The sequence below is a fragment of the Malus domestica genome, chromosome 17 (genome assembly GCF_042453785.1).
Source record: "Malus domestica chromosome 17, GDT2T_hap1".
Lineage (NCBI taxonomy): Eukaryota > Viridiplantae > Streptophyta > Magnoliopsida > Rosales > Rosaceae > Malus > Malus domestica.
In genome coordinates this window covers 11720195-11743452 of record NC_091677.1, presented here as the reverse complement: position 1 = coordinate 11743452, position 23258 = coordinate 11720195, and the positions used below count along the sequence as shown (strand labels likewise).

The 23258-nt window shown below is 40.0% G+C and overlaps 1 protein-coding gene and 2 pseudogenes across 1 annotated transcript; 1 reads left to right on the top strand and 2 right to left on the bottom strand.

Moving 5' to 3' along the window:
• The first annotated feature begins 888 nt into the window (after positions 1–888).
• On the top strand, positions 889–4653 carry LOC103405126 (RCC1 domain-containing protein RUG3, mitochondrial-like; annotated as a pseudogene).
• A 3442-nt stretch (positions 4654–8095) lies between these two features.
• LOC103405127 (DNA damage-repair/toleration protein DRT100-like) lies at positions 8096–9581 on the bottom strand. Its single transcript, XM_008344091.4, has one exon. It carries the CDS (start codon positions 9521–9523, stop codon positions 8273–8275), a length of 1251 nt encoding a protein of 416 aa, XP_008342313.3. The 5' UTR covers positions 9524–9581; the 3' UTR covers positions 8096–8272.
• An 11114-nt stretch (positions 9582–20695) lies between these two features.
• Positions 20696–22266, bottom strand: LOC139193363 (probable carboxylesterase 7; annotated as a pseudogene).
• Between the last annotated feature and the right edge of the window lie 992 nt (positions 22267–23258).

Here is a 23258-nt window from a genome sequence, read left to right as displayed (position 1 = left end):
GTGCATTAAAATCACAGCAATGCGCTTGTATAGGATCATTAGCGTTGCGCTAGCAAACCCGACAAGAGTCCCCCCAGTCTTTGCTTGCATACCAAGCTTCATCATATCGAATTTCCCGAGTACATCATAATGTAAATCCTTAAAACCCTAATGCAATAATCAAATATATGACTTCTATGTAATTAAATGGATTTCCTTCACCTGCAGAAAACTGCTATGATGAAGTAATACATGGAATAAGGTTGGTCACGGCACTTGCAAAAGCCGGTGAAGTGTATTCAAGTCCCATGTCATTCGATGTTCTTCCTAACAGTCCCTAACATAAACACGAAAATTTAGAGGATTAATCGAAATTAGATTACTTGTTCCGAGACTAGCAAGTCTCTCACCCAAGGAAGACCAAGAAGAAGACATTTCGCAAGACTGGAACGCTGATTTTGTTCTCCTTTTTATCTGCCAAGAGATAGGTTAACTAGAGGACGAATGGTTTTGGTCCAACGAGCCCTAATTTATTATTGGGAACTTTAACGAAAAGCTTCCGGTACTGTTCATTTTAACGAAAAATCACATTTTTATACTAAAAAGTCAATCATGATACTATTCACTTTACCCTTTATTTTGTCCTTATCGTTAAAACTTAAAGTTTTCAAGCCTTTTTCATTAGTTTTCCTTTTATTAAATAGTCACACTAATCAAATAATACTTGAGGTTGTACTCGTTTTAATTTAATATTTGTTCATCAATACATAAAATATTCGAACTTAAAATATCTTTCAATATTGAAAAATAAAATACAATTGATACATTCTTTATAAAATGTTTCAAGTTCGAATCGGCTCTCCTTAAATTAGTTAAAAAAACCAATCAAACAATAAAGAGAATTTATATTCAATCCATAATTGTTAAACCCTTTTCTAAAACCCTCCATTTTTAATTAGGAGAAAAACCTCGAAACAAGCAAAGCAGTAAACATGAGCGCCCATCTGTCTCTCCGCCACCGCTCTTTCGCATACCTCGCTCGCCACCTCTCCTCCTCACCCTTCTCCACCGCCGCCGCCACCTCCAAAATCCCCATCCTTTACGAACCCACTGCCGCCACCACCACCCAAGACGACGACGGCCCCACCACAACCCTCCAACTCCTCTCATGGGGCAGAGGCGCCTCCGGCCAGCTCGGCGGCGGCATCGAAGAAAACCGACTCTACCCAACCCCAGTCGCCTACCTCGTCGTTCCCACCTCATCCTTCACTCTTTCATCATCCCAGGGTCGAATTCAAACCCCTAATTGCTCGAATCAAGAGAGCAATGCCGACCGCAGCATTGTGGAGGTCGGCATTTCTTGTGGGTTGTTCCACTCTTCGCTGTTGGTGGATGGTAAGCTTTGGATTTGGGGTAAAGGCGACGGCGGTCGACTTGGTTTTGGACATGAGAAGTCTCTGTTTCTGCCACTTTGAACCCGAATTTGGATTCGGTTCGCTTTGTGGCGCTTGGCGGGTTGCATTCGGTGGCGCTCACCGCCACCGGCGAAGTCTATACATGGTCGGTACAATAGTAAAGATTAGACATTTCTAGCATTTTATCACAGGATGCGTTGCATTGCATTTTGTTGATTGCTATTCAATTCAGTTTTCTTTTGTTGTTTTCAATCTGCAAAAATATTGACTGCTTTGATCTTACTGAAGGAGGAAGTTTTGTATCGAATTCACGGTTTACCTGTATAGAACATATTGTGGCAATGAGCAGAGTCAGCCCATAACTTGTAAAGTTTACATCTTCGCAAGAGTAATCGTTTCTAGTCTCAAGACTCTCAACTATATGCAGTTATTTATTTTTTTTTCAGTGAAATTGCCCAATTACATTTGCTTGTTATGAGTTGAAAGATCGATTTACTATTTAGTTATTCATACATTTGATAGAATTATATTGTTTTCGTGTCTACTGCATATTTTTTATGTTCTTTGACCATATTGCTATAACAACTCATGCTTCTGGTCGGATAACTTCATGGTTGTCATTAAACATGAAGCTTGTAGTGGTTATGGTGGTTTTGGTGCACTTGGACATTCTGTTTATACTAGAGAGTTGTTCCCTAGATTGGTAGAAGGATCATGGAGCGGGAAAATATGTCATATTTCAACTAGTAGGACGCATACTGGTGCCATCACGGAATCAGGTTTGTTAACAGTCATTTTTATTGGAGTAAATCTGGTACTGCCTGGATGCCACAAATTAATTGACTCCAACTGATAATCATAGGAAGAATTTAAACTAGTATGTTGCGGATGGCATGCTTTTCAGTTTCTCACTCCTTTCTGGCTTTCTGCATTTGCCTTCCAGTATAAAGATTATGTTTATATGTTTGATTTGTTGTTGTAGATAATAAGCTATCACTAATTTGATATAGCTTGTAGGAGAACTTTATACTTGGGGTCGAGATGAAGCGGATGGTAGATTGGGACTTGGTCCTAATCGAGGCCCAAACGAGGGTGGTGGACTTAGCATACCGTCCAAAGTAAAAGCATTTCATATGCCAGTGGCTGCCGTGTCTTGCGGAGGGTTTTTCACAATGGCACTGACGGAAGATGGGGAACTTTGGAATTGGGGAGGTAAGATTGTCACCCTTATGTGGAAAGTGTTTTGCTTTCTTTTTTTATACATCTGAATTGATTTTATTTACTATAACCTAACCACATACTGTCCGTGACTCCATGCCAAGTAAGTGGTATAAAATTATTATTAGGAAATGGTGTTATTCTTTCAAGTGTTTTATAAGACATTGGATTCATTAGTCAACAAATTAGTGGAAATGAATTTCAACCTGCAGATTTGACAAAAATGGAGAAAATATAGCCATAAGGGGATGATAAGAAGTTGGATTTTGTTTATTTTAGCAATCCTAAGTTCATTGGAACTCCTGTCATGGGTAGCATTGCTGTTACTCTTCAATAAGGGGATTGGCTAATTGGTTCTTGATATTATTGCCATCTTTGAGACTTTGACTGACTTTTAGCCGCTCCACTGTATGAAGCTAATATGTTGTGTTTTCTGGGTGTTTCCTGAGCAAACTCTAACTATGAGCTTGGAAGGGGCGATAAGGTTGGTGGTTAGACGCCAAAACCAGTTCCTAGTCTTGTAAGCGTTCGTATCATTCAGATAGAAAGTGGTGGATATCATCATTCTCTTGCATTAACCGGTAACGTGATTGCAGCAGCAACTATTATTGCCTTTATTTCTGGAATGATTAAGTCTTATTATTGACCCTTCTTTCTTGACGTTTAATTTTCAGATGAAGGTAAAGTACTTTCTTGGGGACATGGTGGGCATGGTCAGTTGGGCAACTCTTCTTTACAAAGTCAGAAAACACCCACAGTTGTCGAGGCTTTAACTGATGAACGTGTTATCTATATTGCTTGCGGGGGTTCATCTTCAGCAGCTATAACAGGTAATGATTCGTGCTTTATTTGGTACTGTAATCAATTAGGTCTTAGAAATATTTTCTTTGGGTACTCAAATGCGTAAATTGCTTGCATCCTCTATTTTTACTTTCCACCGGAGCATTTATCATGAGTCTTAAATATGCTATTGTAGCGACACAGGTTTTTCTTTAAAGGTTAATTCCTACCATAGATTATTGTTTTTAGGAAACAATTCAAGACTTACAGGTGGTTTGAGAGAGCATTGCAAATTCATAGTTTCATAAATCAGAACATGGATGGGCAGATGTTTTGGTTTTTTGGTTCAAACTAGTAAGCGTGATACTTTCGTACATTCCTACTGAGTGCCCATCCTTTGTTTCGTAACAGATAAAGGAAAGTTGTATATGTGAGGATATACCAAAGATTCTCAGTTAGGAGTACCTGGGTTGCCAGAGATCCAACCATCCCCCGTTGAAGTCAAGTTTTTAATGGAGGATGATGGATTGGGAGCCCACAATGTGCTGTCTGTTGCAGTTGGTGCTTCCCATGCCATGTGCTTGGTTTCAAGGTCTGTTTGTAAAATTTCACGGTGATAGTTTCTATTGTTTTCCTTCTCTCTAACGTGGATAGATTTTTGTCAAGGGATGAATTGTCCAACTGAGCTCAAATGGGGGAGAAACCAAAAATCTGTGGTTCTGAAGTAAAACTGATTCGAGATTATAAAGATTATCGCATGCTAGAGAGATGACGATGTCTTGTGAAGAGATATTGAGAAATACAAGAAACACTATGCACGAAATAAAATGTGACCACTTGGGTGCAATAAATCGCTGCCCTTCCTTCTTCTGGTGCAAGTACTACGTCGACCGTGTGCTGCAACTCAACTTGCTTAAAAAAACGCATTGAACCCTGCTCCCAAATGCAATGGGATCAGAGATGTGTAACCGTGTTGCAAGGATACCGACATTGACAGAACTCAGTTATTGAAAACACATGAGATTTTCTCAGGTTCTTTAAATTATTGGCAGAGGTAGTAGATATCTTGTTGTGCATTCCTGTAACGTATGGTTCTTCTTTGTTGTACCAGTTACTAATTGCTAGACTGCCCCAGCCCCAGCCCCAGGGCTGGCACTCTGGCCCAAACTACCCTACAATTTTTCGTCGGCTATTAAGAGATGGTGCGGCAAATTATTTTCATGAATTCCTTTCCAATTTAACTGGAGGTACATTTTTTTCATGATTTCTTTACTAATAGCTTTCGAGTTACTCTTGCTTATTTTATTCATCTTCAATGTTCGCTTGAGGAGAGATTCTGCCTTATCACTGTGATATGTCTCCATGTAAGTAGGTCATGATCACGTGAAATACTCACAACGAGATATCTCCAGGTGACGTTTATATGGGTGGCATCAATGGTGTCTATTGGTACCCTCTAATGCTGGTATGACAAGTATCGTGGTATAGGGAGTCTAGCTTACATGAAACAAGTTCACTGTCACATAGTGTCCTAATCTAACAGTGCAATCATGTGAAAAGAAATGAACACATGATGTTATATTATTGAATTTGGACGTCACGATAAAGGCAAGGATGGAGGCAACTAAAACCCGATGGGGGCAGTTACCTCTACTAAACTTTTGTGTAGAGAAAAACATCAAGATGCTTACAAAACTTGAATTTATCATATTTAAGTACTTTAATTAATTAGTTGCCAAAGGCGAATTTAAACTACATTATTGCTAGCCTATTATGAGGTTAAGCCCACTTCCCTCTTCCTTAATGTAAATAATATCGTTTGTTAGAAAAAAAATTAATTAGTTGAAAATTTTAAATAATATATACAATGCTGTTTATGTGAAAAAATGTCTTCAATTGGCTTAATGAAATTAATTTGAGAAGAAAAGAAAAGCAGTGAAGTTATAGAAGAAATTATACTATCATGAATTTTTTTTTCTCAAGTCTGGAGATTAAGGTCGCTTCCGCTAAAGAAAGTTTCTAACTTCGTCCCTGGATAGAAGTGAACTTGTTCTGTGTAAGGCAACTGTAATTTTCACTGCTTTCGTAGTCTTTTGCCATGAAAGTTTGAAAACAACTACTTGGTGTGTTTTTGGAATATTATTTTCAAGAAACATTATTTGGGTATAAAATGGACCCAATGACTTCTGAACATCATCGTACATTCACTTGGCTTGCTATCGTCTGTTGATGTTGATGAGGCTTCACTTGCCGCGGTTGTTTTGTAACTTTCATGACAGATAGAGAAGCACGTCATTTTCCTATGCTAAACTTTGTAAAATGCTGGTTTTTGCCCAGCAGAGACCTTGAGGCCCAGCCATCACCACCACCACTGTGAAAACGGAGTACTCCGATTATGACCTATCTTTCTTGTGGCCCTTAGACCAATTGAGTAGATTCATTCACTTGTGGGAAAAGGCTAACAATACTCGTATTCATCTGTCTATACGTGTGGGCCCCACGGAAGTATTCACACTCGTCATTGGAAGAAAATGACTCGGTCCCACGCTAGACTATAACATTAGCATCATTATTAACTTGTAGTTACTGGTGAGGAAACACCGCTTATAGGTAGTTTAGCCTTACAAGCTGAATGATCAGAACTCTAACACGAGAATCAACTTCCAATGTACACAACTCACTTTGATTAGATTGTCTTATTGAAAATTTTCTGCTAGTACGCGTATAAGATTCTTGACTATATGACTCAAAAGAAGTTGAGCTATAGGGTAATTAAGTAGCCAAGGGCAACTTACCAAAGTTGCATGCTAACTTCATCTTCACTAAGGTCGTACCCAGTGCACAAGGCTCCCGCTTTAGGCAGGGTCTGGGAGAGGTGAATGTCGGCTAGCCTTACCCCCATTTATGGAGAGGCTGCTCCCAAGTCTCGAACCCGAGACCTACCGCTCATGGGCGAAGGCACTTGCCATCGCACCAAGTGCGACCTCTTAACTTCATCTTCACTGAGGAAAAAAAATCCTGAATTCGCCACTAACCCACCGAATAAGATCGTTGGTGCACGTTGTCGAGTAGTGAATATTATATTGGCTTTTGCATTGGACCTCTAGCCTGTAGATGTTTCTTGAGGTAAACTCCATTTCATTTTACGCATTGTTTGCTGTATAACTACTCATCTCCACAGGGCCACAGTCAAAGGAGACAAAGCATGAAATGAAAACATGGATACATGCATGCATGCATATGTGGACCACCAACCAAGCTTCTGCATGCTGATCGAGATCCGTTTGGTGCGTGACAAACTTCAATTATGCACTTAGTTTGGCTCCATCTTCTTCACGCTTTTCACGACAAACATTTACGGAAAATATTATTAGCCCCTCGATATTTTTATCTAAGGTATTTGTCGATTCTTCCCTAAAACTTATAAAGAGTTGCTAATTTCTTTTATGAACATTAATTTTAACCGATTACACCCCCTTGAACTTTTATAGTTATTCAATTTCCCTCCTCCGTTAGATGTAAGAATTTTTTACCCAATTTTTTTTTTTATCTATTTTGGTCATATAGCAAATGTTGACGGCAATAAAGTAATTTTATTCCTAATATTCCTTGTTTGAATTAGCCAAGGAAGGCTAATTAATTAGCAACGACAAATTATTGGCTTAGTGCACAATTCACCAAAGCACAATTATCTTTTTGCCCGCCTATAATTATCATGTGTTGTCCGCGGGACCAAGATGGATGGAAACTTGGATGAAAAGTTTGAAAATATAATGCAAAAGGGAAATTAGCTATTGATTAATGTTTAGAGAGGTAATCAGCTAAAATTTAAGTTTAGAGAGAGAAACTGACTGCTCTATACTAGTTCCGAAGGCAAATCAACAATTTATATTTTCTCCATGTTTGCATGATTTCAAATATAAAACGGAAAAGATAATGATTCCTTATGTGTTTAATTTGTCGCAATAATCTTGAAAAATACATGGCAGCTAGTAAAAAACATTTGCAAAGTAACGTTTCGTCGTGGATCGGTTGTCGGCTCTAGATATATCATATAACAAAAACAAATAGAGTAAAATATAAGAGGGGGCTATATTTCCTTTTATGTTTTGTCTTCGTCGATATTGAGTGAGAAAGTATTTGAAATATTTTTTAATTAACGTTGGGATAATAAATACTAGCATTTGTCTACATACTTTGTGTGTATGAATACATTTTTAGAAAATAAGAGGGAGAGAGAGTGAACGGTGGGGGAGTGAGAGGTTTTTGTTTTTGTTTTTTGTTTTTTATTTTTTTATTTTATATTTTATTTTTAATATTGAAGGTACATGTAGGTGAGGTTTCAATAAAAAACAGTAAAACTTGAACCTGTGAAATTACATTACTACCCATCATTTTTTTTGTGTGATAGAAGACTAATTTGTCTTTTTACCCTCTTTGATTGACAAAAATGATTTCATTAATTAGTAGAGATTAACGTACTAAAATGTGATAGTTGATGTGTTAATTGATTACCAATTATAGTAGATGCAAATAATTAGTGAACTTATGAATATCTTGTAAACTGTTCACAAATGTAACAACTGATGCGTTATATTATTCGATATTTGGGTTTATATGACGGGCTAATTATACAGTACCTGATATGTATACAAAATAAAAATATATCAATTAATTTTAAATTCAAATCTCATGAACGATAGTTAAAATGAACATAACATTTTCTTTTTACTATTAACACGTATATATGTCATGGGAAACTTCCTTACACGTTAACGCAAACAAATATGAACACAAAATCAAAACAAACGTGGAAAATACAAATCTAAACTTCCCCAATTGGCTAATTGTATAGTGGCTTAATCATCATTGTACCCAAGTTAGCCGTAGTTAAACACCGAACACTGCGATGCCGGCCGGGACAGCTCCGTTCCTGCGCTGGCCGGGCACGCCTCCATCCCCACGGGCGGCACCATGCAGTTGTAACTCAAGCACAACGACACTGTATTGGGCAACATCGACCCGGGCTCGACCGGGAACCGGGAAATGTAATTGTGCTGCAGGTACAGCGTTCTGGTGGTCCCCACGTAAACGCTCTTAACGTACTCCCTCGGCACCGTTCCGATCAGACGGTTGTTATTCAAATACAAGCTCTCCACGCCCGCCAAGATCGGCGACAGCTCACCCGTTATGGCATTGTGGCTCAAATCCACGATCGAACCCTCACCGTACAATGGGGGCTGGGACCCTGCTTGCGGGACCCACCCCGAGAGATTGTTCCGTTGCAACAGAAGGGACTGGAGGGTCGTGCGGAACAGAGTTTGAGGGAGAGGCCCACTTAAACGGTTGGACCCGAGATTGAGGTGGACTAAATCGGCGAGCGAGTCAAAGACGGAGCCGATGGGGCCCGACATGTCGTTTTCCGAGAGCGACACGTAACGGAGGGTCGTCGGGAGAGAGGGTGGTAACGGGCCGGTGAGGCCGTTGCGGTTGAAGTCCAAGTGAAGTAGCTGGGACGACACGTTGTAGGGGACCTCGCCGGAGAGGGAATTGGATGCGAGGATCAGGACCTTGAGGTTGGATAACTGGGTCAAACCGGGCGGGATAGGGCCAGCGAGGCTGTTGTAGCTGAGGTCGAGGGTGTGGAGATTGGTGAGGAGAGAGAGGGACTGAGGAATCGGGCCGGTGAGACGGTTGTTGGTTAGGGAGATGACACGGAGGCTGGCGAGCCAGCCGAGCTGAAACGGGATCGGACCGGTGACGATTCCGGGGAAGAGGATGAGCTGAGTTAACTCAGTGAGGTCGGCGATGGAGGGCGGGAGCGACCCGGCAAGACCGCGGGAGTCGGAGAGGCCAGTGCCGAGGGTGAGGGTAGTGATTCGGCCGGAAGCGCAGGTGAGGCCGGAGAAGGTGGAGCAGGGGTCGGGGGCGGAGAAGTCCCAGGTGGAGAAGAATGCGGCGGGGGAGCCACGGCGGGAAGGGACGTCGGTGAGAGAGTTTTTGATTGCGATGAGGGCGCGGAGATCGACGGGGGAGAGTTTCTGGGTTCGTTGGAGGGAGGGAGTGAGGAGTGAGAGGAGGAGGAGGAGGAGTGAGAGTGGGTGTGGGGAGTGAGAGTGTGGTTTGGCCATGAGTGACCAGAGTAAAACGACGAGGGTCAAAGTTTTTGCAGGTTCATGGAATATATGGTGGGAGTGTGAGGATGATATAATATAACCGTTAGGTGGAGTTAATGGCGTTATGGCCCAACCCTAAATTTATTTGCGTCACCTTCTTGCCCTATTATCGGAGCGCAAGTTCTTTTTGAAATTATGTAAATTACCTTAATTACTCACTACATTGATTGTTACTAAATATATTTTTCACATATAAATATAGGACCGACTAGTTGGAATAAGATACATCATACATGTAGAATTGTACATTATCTAGCTCCATGACATATTACACGCATAAGAACATTTTACAGGCATATATGGAGATAGTCACATTAGTTAGAGCCGGTAGTTTTAGATATTGAGATAGTTATATTGATTAGAGCGGATCTTCTCCCACTATGCAGAATTCGAGTTCAAATCTACCTGCGTCAGATTGTTATTTGTATGCCATACTCTTCGTAAAGAAGAGTCACTCAATCACAAATGATTTAAATATTAGGTGAGTGATAGTCCACGAATATTTCCCAAAATACTTATAAAGACATATAAATTATGTTGTCCTCTTGTATTATAATTGGTGAAGAAATACCCAATAATGGTGTTCCATTAGTTGGGGGTGGTACCTAATATTGCAAATCGAAATGCATGAATTATTTCCTCTATAGGATAACTTTTCAGTAGTTAGGGATTGGAGGAGGGTGGTTATTGGTTGAACTAAAGTATTAATACTTTAAACTGGCCTTTGTCAAACTTCTAATTATCAGTGGTGGCGTGGGTGTCAACCTTTTTGCATCACTTAAACGAATAAAGGTGTATGCAATTAAGACTTCTCCATCTGCCTATGATGTTTTGATATAGATTCTAAGTTTTAAAGCAGATGCATAAGCACACATGCTAGCTTAATTCATCTAGTTTGGAAGAATTAGTTGTTCTTCAGGATCATCTTTCAAACCCAACCATTCATTTCATCTCATGCATATTGAATTGTGATTGAGCATCAAGAAGAAGGCTGTCATTTGCTCGTGTTTTTGTGCGTTTAGTGATTTTTCCTGTGTTTTGGTCTCCTTGCTTTTTTTTTGGATTAAACTTAATGCACATGGCTTGTTTACAGAGAATCCTGGTCTTGTTGCTTGTGGTGGAGTTTTCAGGGATTATCATGGTCAGTTTCTTAGTGGTTTCTGCCAATGGAATGGTCATCGCAAATCTTCTTTTGCAGAATACCAACAATTATTATTGGTATAGAGTTAACATAGCATTATCTTTGATTGGAAAGTGATGTTGTTTCTGCTCTCCAATGGTCTATTTGTTTGAGCCGTATTTAAAATATGACTTTCTACGACTCTCACATATATTGCGAAGGAAATATTGTTGTGGACAATTTTGCTAACTTGGACATGTCTCTCCAACTTTGGTATGGCATGATTCCCTTTTGCCAACGTCGTGTTGCTTTGTTTCGTACTATGTTGCCTTGCCTGGCTTTCACTTCTCAAATTAATGTGCACTCCAACATACAAGTTTGTCTCACTTTCTTGTTTTTTTTCCCTAACCTTGTAATGTTGTTCGACTTCTTTTGCAAGTTTAGACCTTTTAGGTTTAGCTTCAGAGGAGTTAAGGGGTAAAAATTTTGTCCCCCCTTCTTTCTCATGTACTTTTATCATTTTTTTTCCCTGTATTATGAGGTATAAATTTTATGCCCCTGACTAAGGGCTGGTTTGGCATTGCTGTGCTTTGAAAAAAAGTTGTTTCTGCTGTGCTGTGAGAATAAGTAGCTGTGAAATAAAACAGCAGAGTGTTTGGTAAATTTTTTTGTAAAAATGCTTTTGAAAAAAAAAAACAATATTATAGTGTTTGGTAAACTTTTATGTAAAATAGATGTGAAAAAAAACTGGTTTTTGCAGCTTCTTGTTTTTGGCTTTTTTTCACCCAAAACTGTGAAAAAAAACTGAAGCTGAATGTTTACCAAACACAAAAACAGCTCCCAGCTTTTTTTTATATCAGTTTTTTTTTTCAGAATCACCTCAGTACCAAACCAGGCCTAAGTGTAACTTCTATTTTCATTATCATTAAAAATAATTTCGTACCGTCCAATGTTCTTTGAAAAAAAATAAAAAAAGGAGCCATCAAGAAGAAGATTGTCACTACAAATTCAAGAGCAAGAATCGCACTGGAAGATTAATGAGGAAGCTGCATAAGTACAGGTTGTTATGGACTTAGTAGCTGGTAAAACTTGCATCTCCTTGTGATATCGATATTGCTTCTTGCATTCATAGTCGATTTTTCATTGGCCATAGAGTACCCCCAGTTTTTACCAATTGGTTTCTGGGTCAAGAAAAACATCTTTATGTTTGCTGATGGTATGTTAATGGTGATAATATCATGATACTTGAAGTGCACTCACATAGTTGTTGCTAGAACCACCAAATCCTAGAACGACGGATTGGCTTGAGTTCCTAGGTTGTCATATGCAGGGAACGCATTGAACTTGTTTGCAATTTGTGTTATAGCATTTTTGTGATCAAGGTGTTTATCATATAGGGTGGAAAAATTAGTATCCGATCCCTAGTTTCTAATGTTCATTGACTAAGATCTTATCAGTTTTTATATTTTGATCAAAGTCTGTAGCATTAATATATTAATGAATTACATGTAAGTTACATAATTTTCATAATAAAAATTAGTAATTGATTTAGAGTTTTAATACTCACACCCTTATTAAGCTCCTAATTAATTTTCAATTCAAACATTTCAAATATATAAAAAATAAAATAAGAATAAGTTTGTACCCATTAATTTTTATAAAAAATTGATATGTACCCATTCTTAAATATACCAATTTGTTATATAAAAATTGTACCCTTTTTAATCTAATATGTACCCATTTTTTATATAAATTTCATTCAATCTTTTCTATAATCCATTTTTAAACTTATAAGGGTATATTCTATTTCGTTGATTTGAGAATGTATCTATGTCAAGTTTAATTGAAGAAATTAATAATGTTATTAAGCCTAATATCTTCTTCTTTTTTTGAAAAATGTACCCATGTTTTGGTACAATAATTTTTTGGTTAGTTTTTTTATGAACGTACCTGTGTATATACATGTATATACACAATATATTGGAGAGTATAATTTATCTTTAATATTTTTAATCCCATATATTATGGGTTTTAATTTAAATTTTGTTAATATAAATAACTACAAATTTTATTTTTAATTTAAAAATATAATACCTACATAGAAACACATTATTACATTAATGTCAGGAATTTCGATAAAAAACTAAAAACTACAAAAGTTTAAATAAAAGAACATTGGTAGTTAGGGACCGTATTCAAAGTATCCCTTTTAAGTATACCTCTTCACCCCTCATTTAGGTAATTAGACTACTAAATAACGAAACTTCACGTTCCTACTGAAATTACAAAAACTTTTTAACTTGGATAAAAACGTGTTTATAATATGTGGATACGTAACACTAGCATTATGTAGCAATTTGACCGTCACACCTCTGTAATCACGTAAATGAAAATTCAGCAATGTACACATTTTCCATTTCGTTCTATTAGAGCATCCAAATGGATCTCATGAAAAATAATGAAAGAAAAGAGCTGACCTCTTTTTCCCACTTCCCAATCAATTAGTAATATCCTTTAAAACAGACCTAGGACATACAAAATTACAAATATCCTAAACTGTTACACATCCAGGGACGGAGCTCAAATTTCTTTTAGTGTGGGCAACTTAAAAATCAATTAAGAAAACCTTATTATAATATGGTTTATAACCAATATGAAAATAGGAATGATTTCAAATGATAATATATCACAATTCCAATGTTACAAAAATTTTAGTGTGGTAGTGGAAAGTGGCAAAGTGATAAGAAAAATATTACTACATAATTACGCAAGAGTGAGTTTTTCAGTTTGAATGACAGAACAAGAGCACTTTTGCTCATATAGTATTTGATATGGAGTATACACAGTATGAAAGTATGTTGGATACTAAGTACATATATTTTCTTAAAAAAAAAAACGCGTGTGTATTATATAATTGTAGTATGCAACTTACAAACAAATCACTTGAGTGGGGGCATATTGCCCCAATTAGCCTTCATTGGCTCCGTCCTTGTACACATCGGCCACCAGCAAATATACATTAAGATATCTAGAGATATTAGTTAATTACTGATTAAACCTAGTTAAATCAAGTACTTACGCTGATCCACACCTGAAAGACTTGTTTACTGCATGTTGACAAAAACTTGAACAAAAAACAAACAGTAGAAAACAAGAGACTAGCTAAAACTGATCACTGCTGTCCGATCGGGTTATAAATTAATAGGATGTCTTTAGATTCAAAACTTAGCTGGGCACATGGGAAGAGAGTGGGCAAAACATCAATATCCACCCCAACAACAGTGGTCAAACGATGCTTGCATTTTCTAATACTAGAACACATGTTACGTGACAAAATATATATAAGTAATAATAATGGAAACTGCCTGACGGTTCCTTTTTTACTTACAAATTACAAATTATAGTATAATACATATATAAAAATAATATACTAAAATTACAAAGTAGAAAATTTATGCACATACGTATTTAAGTATGATTTTTTACATGCTAGAAGTCATGCTTTTTGCTTGCTAATCACAATATGATATGTATATAAAAATAATTTATACACGCACATAAAACTGTGATGTCTTTTAATAACGATTAACTCTTTACCCATAATTTTGGTACAAATAAACACTAGATAGAGATATAGATCCACAGACAGAGGTGAGATGGAGACTTCGTGACGCCACTGCTGGAAAGATGCTCCCTCCACTAGTTACTAATTTAATCATTGCACAGTTAAAGGTGAAAATAAGTACTGGTTTGATACTAATGTGCTTTTATAAAAATTGGGTATAAAAAATGAGCTTAAAAATGTGTTTGATAAACACTTTAAAACAACTTATTTTAATAGTTTTGGGTGAAAAAAAAGGTGAAAACGTGAATCAACAAAAATGAGCTTATTCTCACAGCACAGCATAATCAATTTTTTTTTTCAAAGTACAATAATACCAAATCAGCCCAATAATAGTAAATATAGATACTGAGAAAGTGAAAAGAAAAAAAAAACTAATGTAAACGAAAGAAGTGGTTACAAGTAAGACTCAAAGAACTGTATTGTCTTTTTGCAGTTAAGTTTGAATCCCCGACTCTGTAGGTTAAAGTAAATGGACGACCCATGCGATTGCCAATGGTCCAAATGCTTTAGGAATTGGCGATGTGGGTGGATGAGCAGTGAGTGTGTGAGTTGATCCAGTGGGTGGATTTCAAAGGCTGCAAAACTGTTGACTGTAGAGAGCATGCGGAATGCCCCAAAATATATGAAACATGATGAAGGCTTTGGAAGCTGCTTTGGTCAGCCTTACTAAACTTATACAGTACTGGAATTCAGTGCTCAAGGAATCTAGCTACCAATGCTAGTTAGATTATTGTTAAATTGGTTTTTGACAAGTACTTTTAGGTCAAAAGGGCTTCAGACAAACATGCATGCTATGAGCCTATTGCATTGCATCTGTTCTTTTTGGCTTATGGGGTGTGAATGTGTGTGTATCATTTCAGTGCTTGTCACTTGAAATGGGAAGTGATTTTCACTCTTTTTAATTTCTCTCACAGTTCTTTTTATTTCTGGTCATTTATTCAAATGAAATAGATGATCATGGTAAACATAAGTGTATAAGAGCCTAAAAAGGTGTGAAAATCACTTTCCTTTGAAATAGAAAAAACCATCATCCAATATTACTAATTCACTCATATTATAACATATATATTCATTTATTAATATTATATCTTATGCCTAGTATGTCGTCCGCTCATGTTATCACCCATGATCATGATTGATTTAGTAACAGCACATGGAGAAGTGGTAGTCATGGTAAAAAATTCCTTGATATCAAGCATGGAGCTGGAGCCACCTAAAAGTTAAAAAATGTGAAAATTTCCCAAACTTGTGATGGAAAAAGGGTTTTGAGACTTGAAGAGAAAGATTTATATGAAACAAGTTCATAGCCGTCACTGTGTCCCAGATTATTAATACGAGGTCATGGGTAGGACAGAGTCTTATACATTACCTTGTATTAGTGATCATGATGAATTTAAACTCATTTTATGTAAATCATTTTTCACGAAATGGTGCATCTAAGTGAAGGATATACTATGTATGCTTTATCTTCCCGGTCACTATATATGATTTGGGCCTATATTTTATCAAGCTGTAGTCTTGAAGTGAGGAAAATCGTGGGCTGGCCCTAACTGTATACATTTCAGCAGCCTTCAAAGGCTTTGATGCAGGTGGGAATGAGAACTACAGAATTTTTTTTTTTGGTCAATGAGAACTACAGATAGCTAGATGTCGTATGGGAATTTAGATCTTGGATGTATGTGAGAGATTCTATGTCCAAATTTCATTAATGTAGAGTTCGAACCAATTTACTCCCTCACGTATGGGACCATGATTTTTTTGGCCCATGATACGAGGGAAAAAGACCGGAATGCTCAGCGTCTATAAAGCGTAGTCGTACAAATTAGGCTTAGGCTTATTAAAGATATTATATGTCTTCCAAGTAAGGAAAACCTAATTAACGTCAAATTGGGATATATAACTGTGAACACGGAAAATTCCTGAAACGAAAGAGACAAGAACAACGTGCACAAACAAATATTTGTATTTTTGATAATTTTGGGTTACAATCTCTCTCTAATTTGATCCTCTGATTCGATCTCCGTAAGGTGTTGATTGGTGGATGTTTTGTTGATCCAAGGGTCGTTGATGCTTGATCTTGGATGAATTGTTGGAAGTTTCTTCAAAGGGCCGTGGGCTTGATCTTTGAAGGTGGATTTGAGCGGATCTTCAAGGAGCCGTTGGGACTTGATCTTGAAGAACAGTGATGAACGGATCTTCAAGGGCTTTTGGGCTTGATCTTGAAGAACAGTGATGAACGGATATTCAAGGGCTTTTGGGCTTAATCTTGAAGAACGGTTGGATGTGTGTGGATTTGTCGACGTTGTTGATCCAAAGGACCGTTGGGGCTTGATCTTGGATGAACGGATGATGAACGATGGTGCTTTCTTCAAGGGCCGTCGGGGCTTGATCTTGAATTGGTGGATGATTGTTGATCCAAAGGACCGTTGGGGCTTGATCTTGGATGAACGATGAACGAAGAACGAAGAGAGCTTTCTTGATTCTTCGGGAACCTGGATGCTTGAGAGCTTCGGAGTTTCAGAGCTTCAGAGCTTCAAGGTGTAATATGAATTGGTCCTCCCAAATGAATGAAATGGGCTTGTATTTATAGAATTTTCCAAGACCTAATTTTGAATATAATATCCCAGATGAAATAAGTCGTTTCTGCCAGGTGTTGACACGTGTCTTATTTGATGACTTTTCCAACTCATTTCAATTTTCGTTGAGTCACATGCTACGTGTAAAATTTATGCAATACATGAGCGTTGACACTTTGATTTATCGGTCAACATTTATTTACCGAAATTTCGATGTCTACAAATGCCCCCACTTCAAAGCACGTCGTATACATGTGATTGTCACGTGTAGGAGATGCGTTTTGAAGTCCCTTACTGTAGATGTCGATCCAAGGGCCGTCGAGGCTTGATCTTGAATTGGGCTGGAGATTTCTTCAAGGGCCGTTGAGGCTTGATCTTGAATTGGGCTTGAGATTTCTTCAAGGGCTGTCGAGGCTTGATCTTGAAGGTTGAAATTGGGCCACAAGGAGCTTCATGTGGTAGATGATATTTGGCTTTGGTAGTGGATGAATCGGCTTGTTACGCTTGTTGACTTTCCACAACTTTGATCTTGAACTGGGTTGGAGGATTTTTTGGATTCCTCCAATTGTTGATTTTCCACAGTTTGTTCTTGAACTGGATTTGATTCAAATATGGTGAACGCTTGATCTTGAATCGGACTTGTGATTTCCTCAAGGGCCGTCGAGGCTTGATCTTGAATTTGGCCGGAAACTTCTTCAAGGGCCGTTGAGGCTTGATTCTTGAAGGTTGATTCGAACACATGGCGAGCAGGCACGAGGTAAAGGTGACAACCTGTTTCTTTGTTCAATCTTTCTAATTCACACCTGAGCAGTTTGGTCAACAGTATGATCTTCAAGATTGAGGGGTTCTTCTTCCAGTTGGTGACTTGATCTTTAAGGATTTGATCCAAGGGTGGTGAAACGGCACATGCAGCCCACAACGCCTAGCAAGTCGACCCAAGAATTTGAGGGTCAAAACGAGTCCTCTACCCGGAGTGATTACAAACCTGATGATATGAGATACTTTTGATTTTGAAGAAGTAGCGGATGACTCAGCACGTGCTTTGTTGCACTTGTCTCCCCATGCTTCAAGGTATCATTTTCATTTCCTTTAACTGTTCCTCAGGCAGATGCGGCATCTTCTCGAGTTCTTCATTTCAGACTCCTTCTGTTGAGTTGACTGTGCATGCTGCATTCTTCTCTGCTTGTTTCTTCAGGCAGATGTAGCAGTTTCTCGAGTTCCTCAGTTCGGACTCCTTCTGCTGAGTTGACTTTGCAGACCGCATTCTTCTCTGCTTGTTTCTTCTGCACGTTGTCTTCACATGCTGCAAGGTATCATTTTCACTTGCCTTATCCGTTCTTCAGGCAGATGTGGCAACTTCTTTGGAAGTACAGCAGCAGTGGGAGACGAGTACTCGAGAACAGTGCTAAGTAGGCAATCAGGGAAGGGTTCCAAGCAGTCGGTTCCTTACCCGAGTTTGAGTGGAGGTTCCGGCATATTGTTTTCTTTATCCTTGTCTTTGTAGGTAAGAACAAGGACAAAGGAAAGGACAGGGAGAACGCATGATATGAGATACTCTTGCTTTCTACCCTGGTGATATGAGATACTTTTGCTTTGGAGTCATTGGCTTGCAGAGGTACCCCAAGGAATAAGGAACACTGAGTGACCCGAGAGGCTTCGTTGGGAAGGCATTCTCAGAGATGAAGAAAGGTTCTATATGTCTGCCTTGCTATGAAGGGTGAAGGTGGACAGTTATAGGAATTTCTTTAGTACTTGTAGAGGTACTATTCTTTTACTCGTGTCGGTAACCAATGCGTGATTGATCAGTATGGCTTCACGTGCTTTCTTCTTTATCAGAAATCTTCGACAAATTGTCCGTAATTTTCGTCAAGCTGAGTGTGCATGTGATAGGTGTTGACGAGGCTGAAAAAGACTGGCGCCTCTTCGATATCTGGGATCGGCGTTTCGACAAATTGCCCGTGATTTTCGCAAAGCTGAGTTTGCACGTGACGGGTGCTGACGAGGCTGAAAAAGACTGGCGCCTCTTCGATACCTGGGATTGGCGCTTTAACAAATTGCCCGTGATTTCCGCAAAGCTGAGCTTGCTTGTGACGGGTGCTAACGCGTCTGGAAAAGCAAGATGCTTCTCCGATTTCTGAGCTTGCCTCTTCGATTTTTGAATCGGCATTTTCGAACTCTGAGCTCACCTCTTCGATCTCTGAAATCCCGTCGAGTGCTGATTTTTATAGAGGCACGCAGTTCTTTTCAAAGCACACTTGAATTTTCGCTTGTAGAAACTCCCTTCTTGAACTTCTAAGATCTTGATTTGTCCGATCTCTTCTTTCTTTCAACAATTTTGAAAATGTCTGGCCCCTCCGATCGTCGTTTTGACTTGAACCTTGGTGAAGAGGTAGTCCCGCCTTCTCTAGACAACATATGGCGCCCATCCTTCATATCCCCTACTGGTCCTCTTACCGTTGGGGATTCGGTGGTGAAGAATGATATGACCGCTGCGGTGGTGGCTCGAAACCTTGTCACTCCCAGAGATAACAGACTACTTTCCAAACGGTCTGATGAGTTGGCTGTTAAGGATTCTCTGGCTCTCAGTGTGCAGTGTGCAGGTTCTGTGTCTAATATGGCCCAACGTCTATTTGCTCGAACCCGTCAAGTTGAATCATTAGCGGCTGAGGTGATGAGTCTCAAACAAGAGATTAGAGGGCTCAAGCAGGAGAATATACAGTTGCATAAGCTCGCCCATAGCTATGCGACAAACATGAAGAGGAAGATTGACCAGATGCAGGAATCTGATGGTCAGATTTTACTTGATCATCAGAGGTTTGTGGGTTTGTTCCAGCAGCATTTGCCTTCGTCTTCTGGGGCTGTTCCGCGTAATGAAGCCTCTAATGATCAACCTTCGGTGCCTCCTCCTCCTGGTGTTCCGCCGAGTGGTGTGGCTTCAAACAGTCAACCTCCGGCGCCTCTTATTTCTGGAGCTCTGCCGAGTGGTGAGGCGGCACCTGATCGTCCTTGAAGATCCCTTCTTGTAAATTTGATTTGATTTGATTTTTTTTTTTAATTTATGTATAATGCAAATTTATGTAAAATTTCCAGAAAAATAAATAAAATGGACCTTCTATTTCTCTATATGCATTTGTTTTTTTTTTTGTTTTTTTTTTATTATTTTATTATTTATTTATTTATTTATTTATTATTATTATTATTTATTTATTTTTTCTTTTTCTTTTGGTGCTGGATGCGCCAAGTTCCATCATCATTTTTTTACAATTTTTTTTTCTTTCTGCACATAGTGCCCATGCACCACCAGAAACTTTTGATCTGCCATGGGGCTGTTCCCCATCTTTGATCCACCATCCCATTTTTATATATTATTATATTATTATTTTTTCTTTTCTTTGCACATGGTGCCTGATGCACCTTTTCTTTTTTTTTTTTTTTTTTTTTTTTTTTTTTCACGTGGTGGCAACACCACTTTGCTCCACCATCCCCTTTTTTTATTATATATTTTTTTGTATAAATTTAGGTGATGGGTAGAGGAATTTGCAGGGAGCGGAGCAAGGAGGACGGAGAAGATGGTGCTTCGAGCTTCACGACCGGCTAGTCGTTTGACGGCGGTTGTTGAAGTCGTTGGCAGCTGCGAGGCAAAAGACGGAGGAGGTCTTTGGGTGTGTATTGATAAACTTTGGTTTTGTCAATCTCATTCAAAGGCGGCGGCCATGGCGGAGGTGCAGAGGAAGACGCTTCACCACTACTGTCACTTAGCACAACCACTGAGCACAGCCATTGCACTGCCTGCCGAGCACAGCCGAGCACAGCCATTACACACCCATTGCACTGCCACTGATCACAGCCACAGAGCACAACAGCTGTACACCCGTTGTACTGCCACCGAGCACAGCCACTGCAGACCCGTTGCATAGCCTGCCTGCCGTCGCGGAGGAAGAATGAGCTTGTTTGCAGTGTTCCGCCGTGACTCGAGAGATGAAGACGAGGGGGTAGTATGGAGGAAGTTGGATGGGCAGCAAAGTAAGGTAACTACTTTTGGTTGATGAAGGATCCAATTTTTTTTTTTTTTTTTTTTCACCAAGTCCGCAGCATTCTCACAGTCCGAATTGAACAAGTGAAACACATGTCCTTCACCATGCTCCACCGCGTCGACACTCCCGCCCCACTCACTCTTTTTTCAGGTCCTCATAGTACAGCTAGCCCGCCCCTCTCAGATGGTCTCCCGCCGCGAAAAATATCAACATCTTCCCGCAAGCTAGCCTTTTGAAATCCTCTGGGAGCGGCCTCAGCCTACGATCCTCCAACCCACCGTTCTCCGGACATATGTACAGAAACATTTGGTCGTCCTCCTCCAAGCCCCCAAAGAACGGATGCACCAACACAACTCCACCAATCTTCAAATCCGGTTGCCCGATGGACCCGACCCGGACAGCCAAATAGTGCGACAAATTTGCTCCACCGCTGTCCCCGCCTATAAATAACCGGTCAAAGTCAGCGTACTTGTTTAACCACGACTCGGTTCCATCCCCACTAGCATGGGACGCGAGCCATTTGAGCGCCGCCCATGAGTCTTCATAGCAAGCCGGTACGGGGTGATCCGGGAACAACCCATATTCGACGGACAGTACGATTGCGTGGGCTTCAGCTGCCAATCGGTCGACGAAGTTGTGAAAAATAGGAGAGAACGCAGACTCGAAGATAAACCCACCGCCGTGGAGGTAGAGGAGAACGGGGAGCTTTTGGGCCGGGTCTTGGATCTTAGGAAGGAAGATACGGGCAGAAACGGCAGGTTCGGGTTGAATTGTGACGTCCTTGGATTGGACACCAGTGATTGCGTCAGTCGAAGGGGGTCTTCATTAGAGAAGTCGAGGAGGTCGTCAACGGTGAAATCACCGCCGACACCTTTCCTAACAGCAGATATTTGACGACGGTGACGTAGACTCCAGAAACCGATGGCAGGCGGCAGGTGGATGACAAGCTTTCAGAACGTCCCGGGATCGCGAATCGGAGAACCACGGCCAAATTCTTAGCAGCAGCATCCGACCATGATGTCTTCGACTTGGGGTCTCTACTTCGAGTCTCCCTCTGTAATTTTCCAATCCCTGATTCAACCTCGTCTTCTTCGAAATCGAAAAGCATAAGAAAAGAAACCTGCAATATTCAGTGAAGGCCACAACATCCATTGAGAAACAGATGTCTTCCTTGTTGAAACCAGATTCAGAAAAGGTTGGTGAAGCTGGTCCAAAGGACAGATCTTGGGAGTGAGAGAATTGGCGGCATTCTGGGTTTGATCTGGGTCCGTACCCAGGCTTTGCCCTCGGCGTCCGAGGAAGAAGGAGAAAGGGCTGCTAGATAGAGACTTGGGCTTCTTCATGGGCTTATTGGGCATGGGATCCGGCAGCTGTGAAATGGAGGAAGGTGCACGATCAGGGCGACCAGGGCGGAGTGACGAGAGCGGAGGCCGGATCCACATCGGCGATGAGCAGGGAAAGCGACAGAGCCGCCGAAGCTCAAAGAATGAGCAGAGATTCGACACCCGAGGGGAAGGGGTTCTTGGTGGCGAGAAAATTGCACTTTCCGGAGAGGAATTGGAGGAATTTGAAGGGGATGAGACTGAACCACTTTTCAATTTCGCCTTTGAACCCCTTTTCCCACCTGGGTTGTATTTCGATTTCGCCACTGAAAATTCTGAGGGATCAGATTTGAGATTTGGCCCCAATTTCTCATCTGGGTTCTGTTTGGAAGGTAAGAAAATGGCAGCATCAGAAACAGGGTCTGTCTTACCTTCAACGCAATTGAGCTGAGCTGAACCGGTGGTTAACAGTGGCGGGCGGGCTTGCAGTGGTGCACGTGGATGTTGACGCCGCGGCCGTCGATGGTCTTGAAGCTGTTGACAATGAGCTCGTATTTGAGCTTAATGGTCATGTCGGCCGAGAAGATGATCCAGAGGGGTTCGTTTTAGATGACGGCGTGGCGGAGCGTGCCCGGAGTTGGGTTCGCTGGGTTGGAATCGGAGGAGTCGATGACTATGTAGATCAGGCTGAAGACATGGGGAAAAGAAGGAGCCAAGTGGGCCACTTGGGCAGCCAGCAGAACTAGCCGGTCTCTGGGCTTCTAGGTCTGTAAAATGGAGTGCTGGGTCCAAGTGGATTTTGGGCTACGGAGGAGAAGCTGCCTTTGGGCTTCGATGAGGGCGGGGATTTGTATATATATATATTTTCCTTTTTTTTTTTTCTTTTGAAGAAATTGTATCTTTTTTTTTTTTTTTTTTTTTTTTTTGTAATAAAATTGACTCTATTTAATAAAACATTTTTTTATTTTTTATTTTGATGTGACTGAACTTGAAATTGAATATTCAAGCTGTCT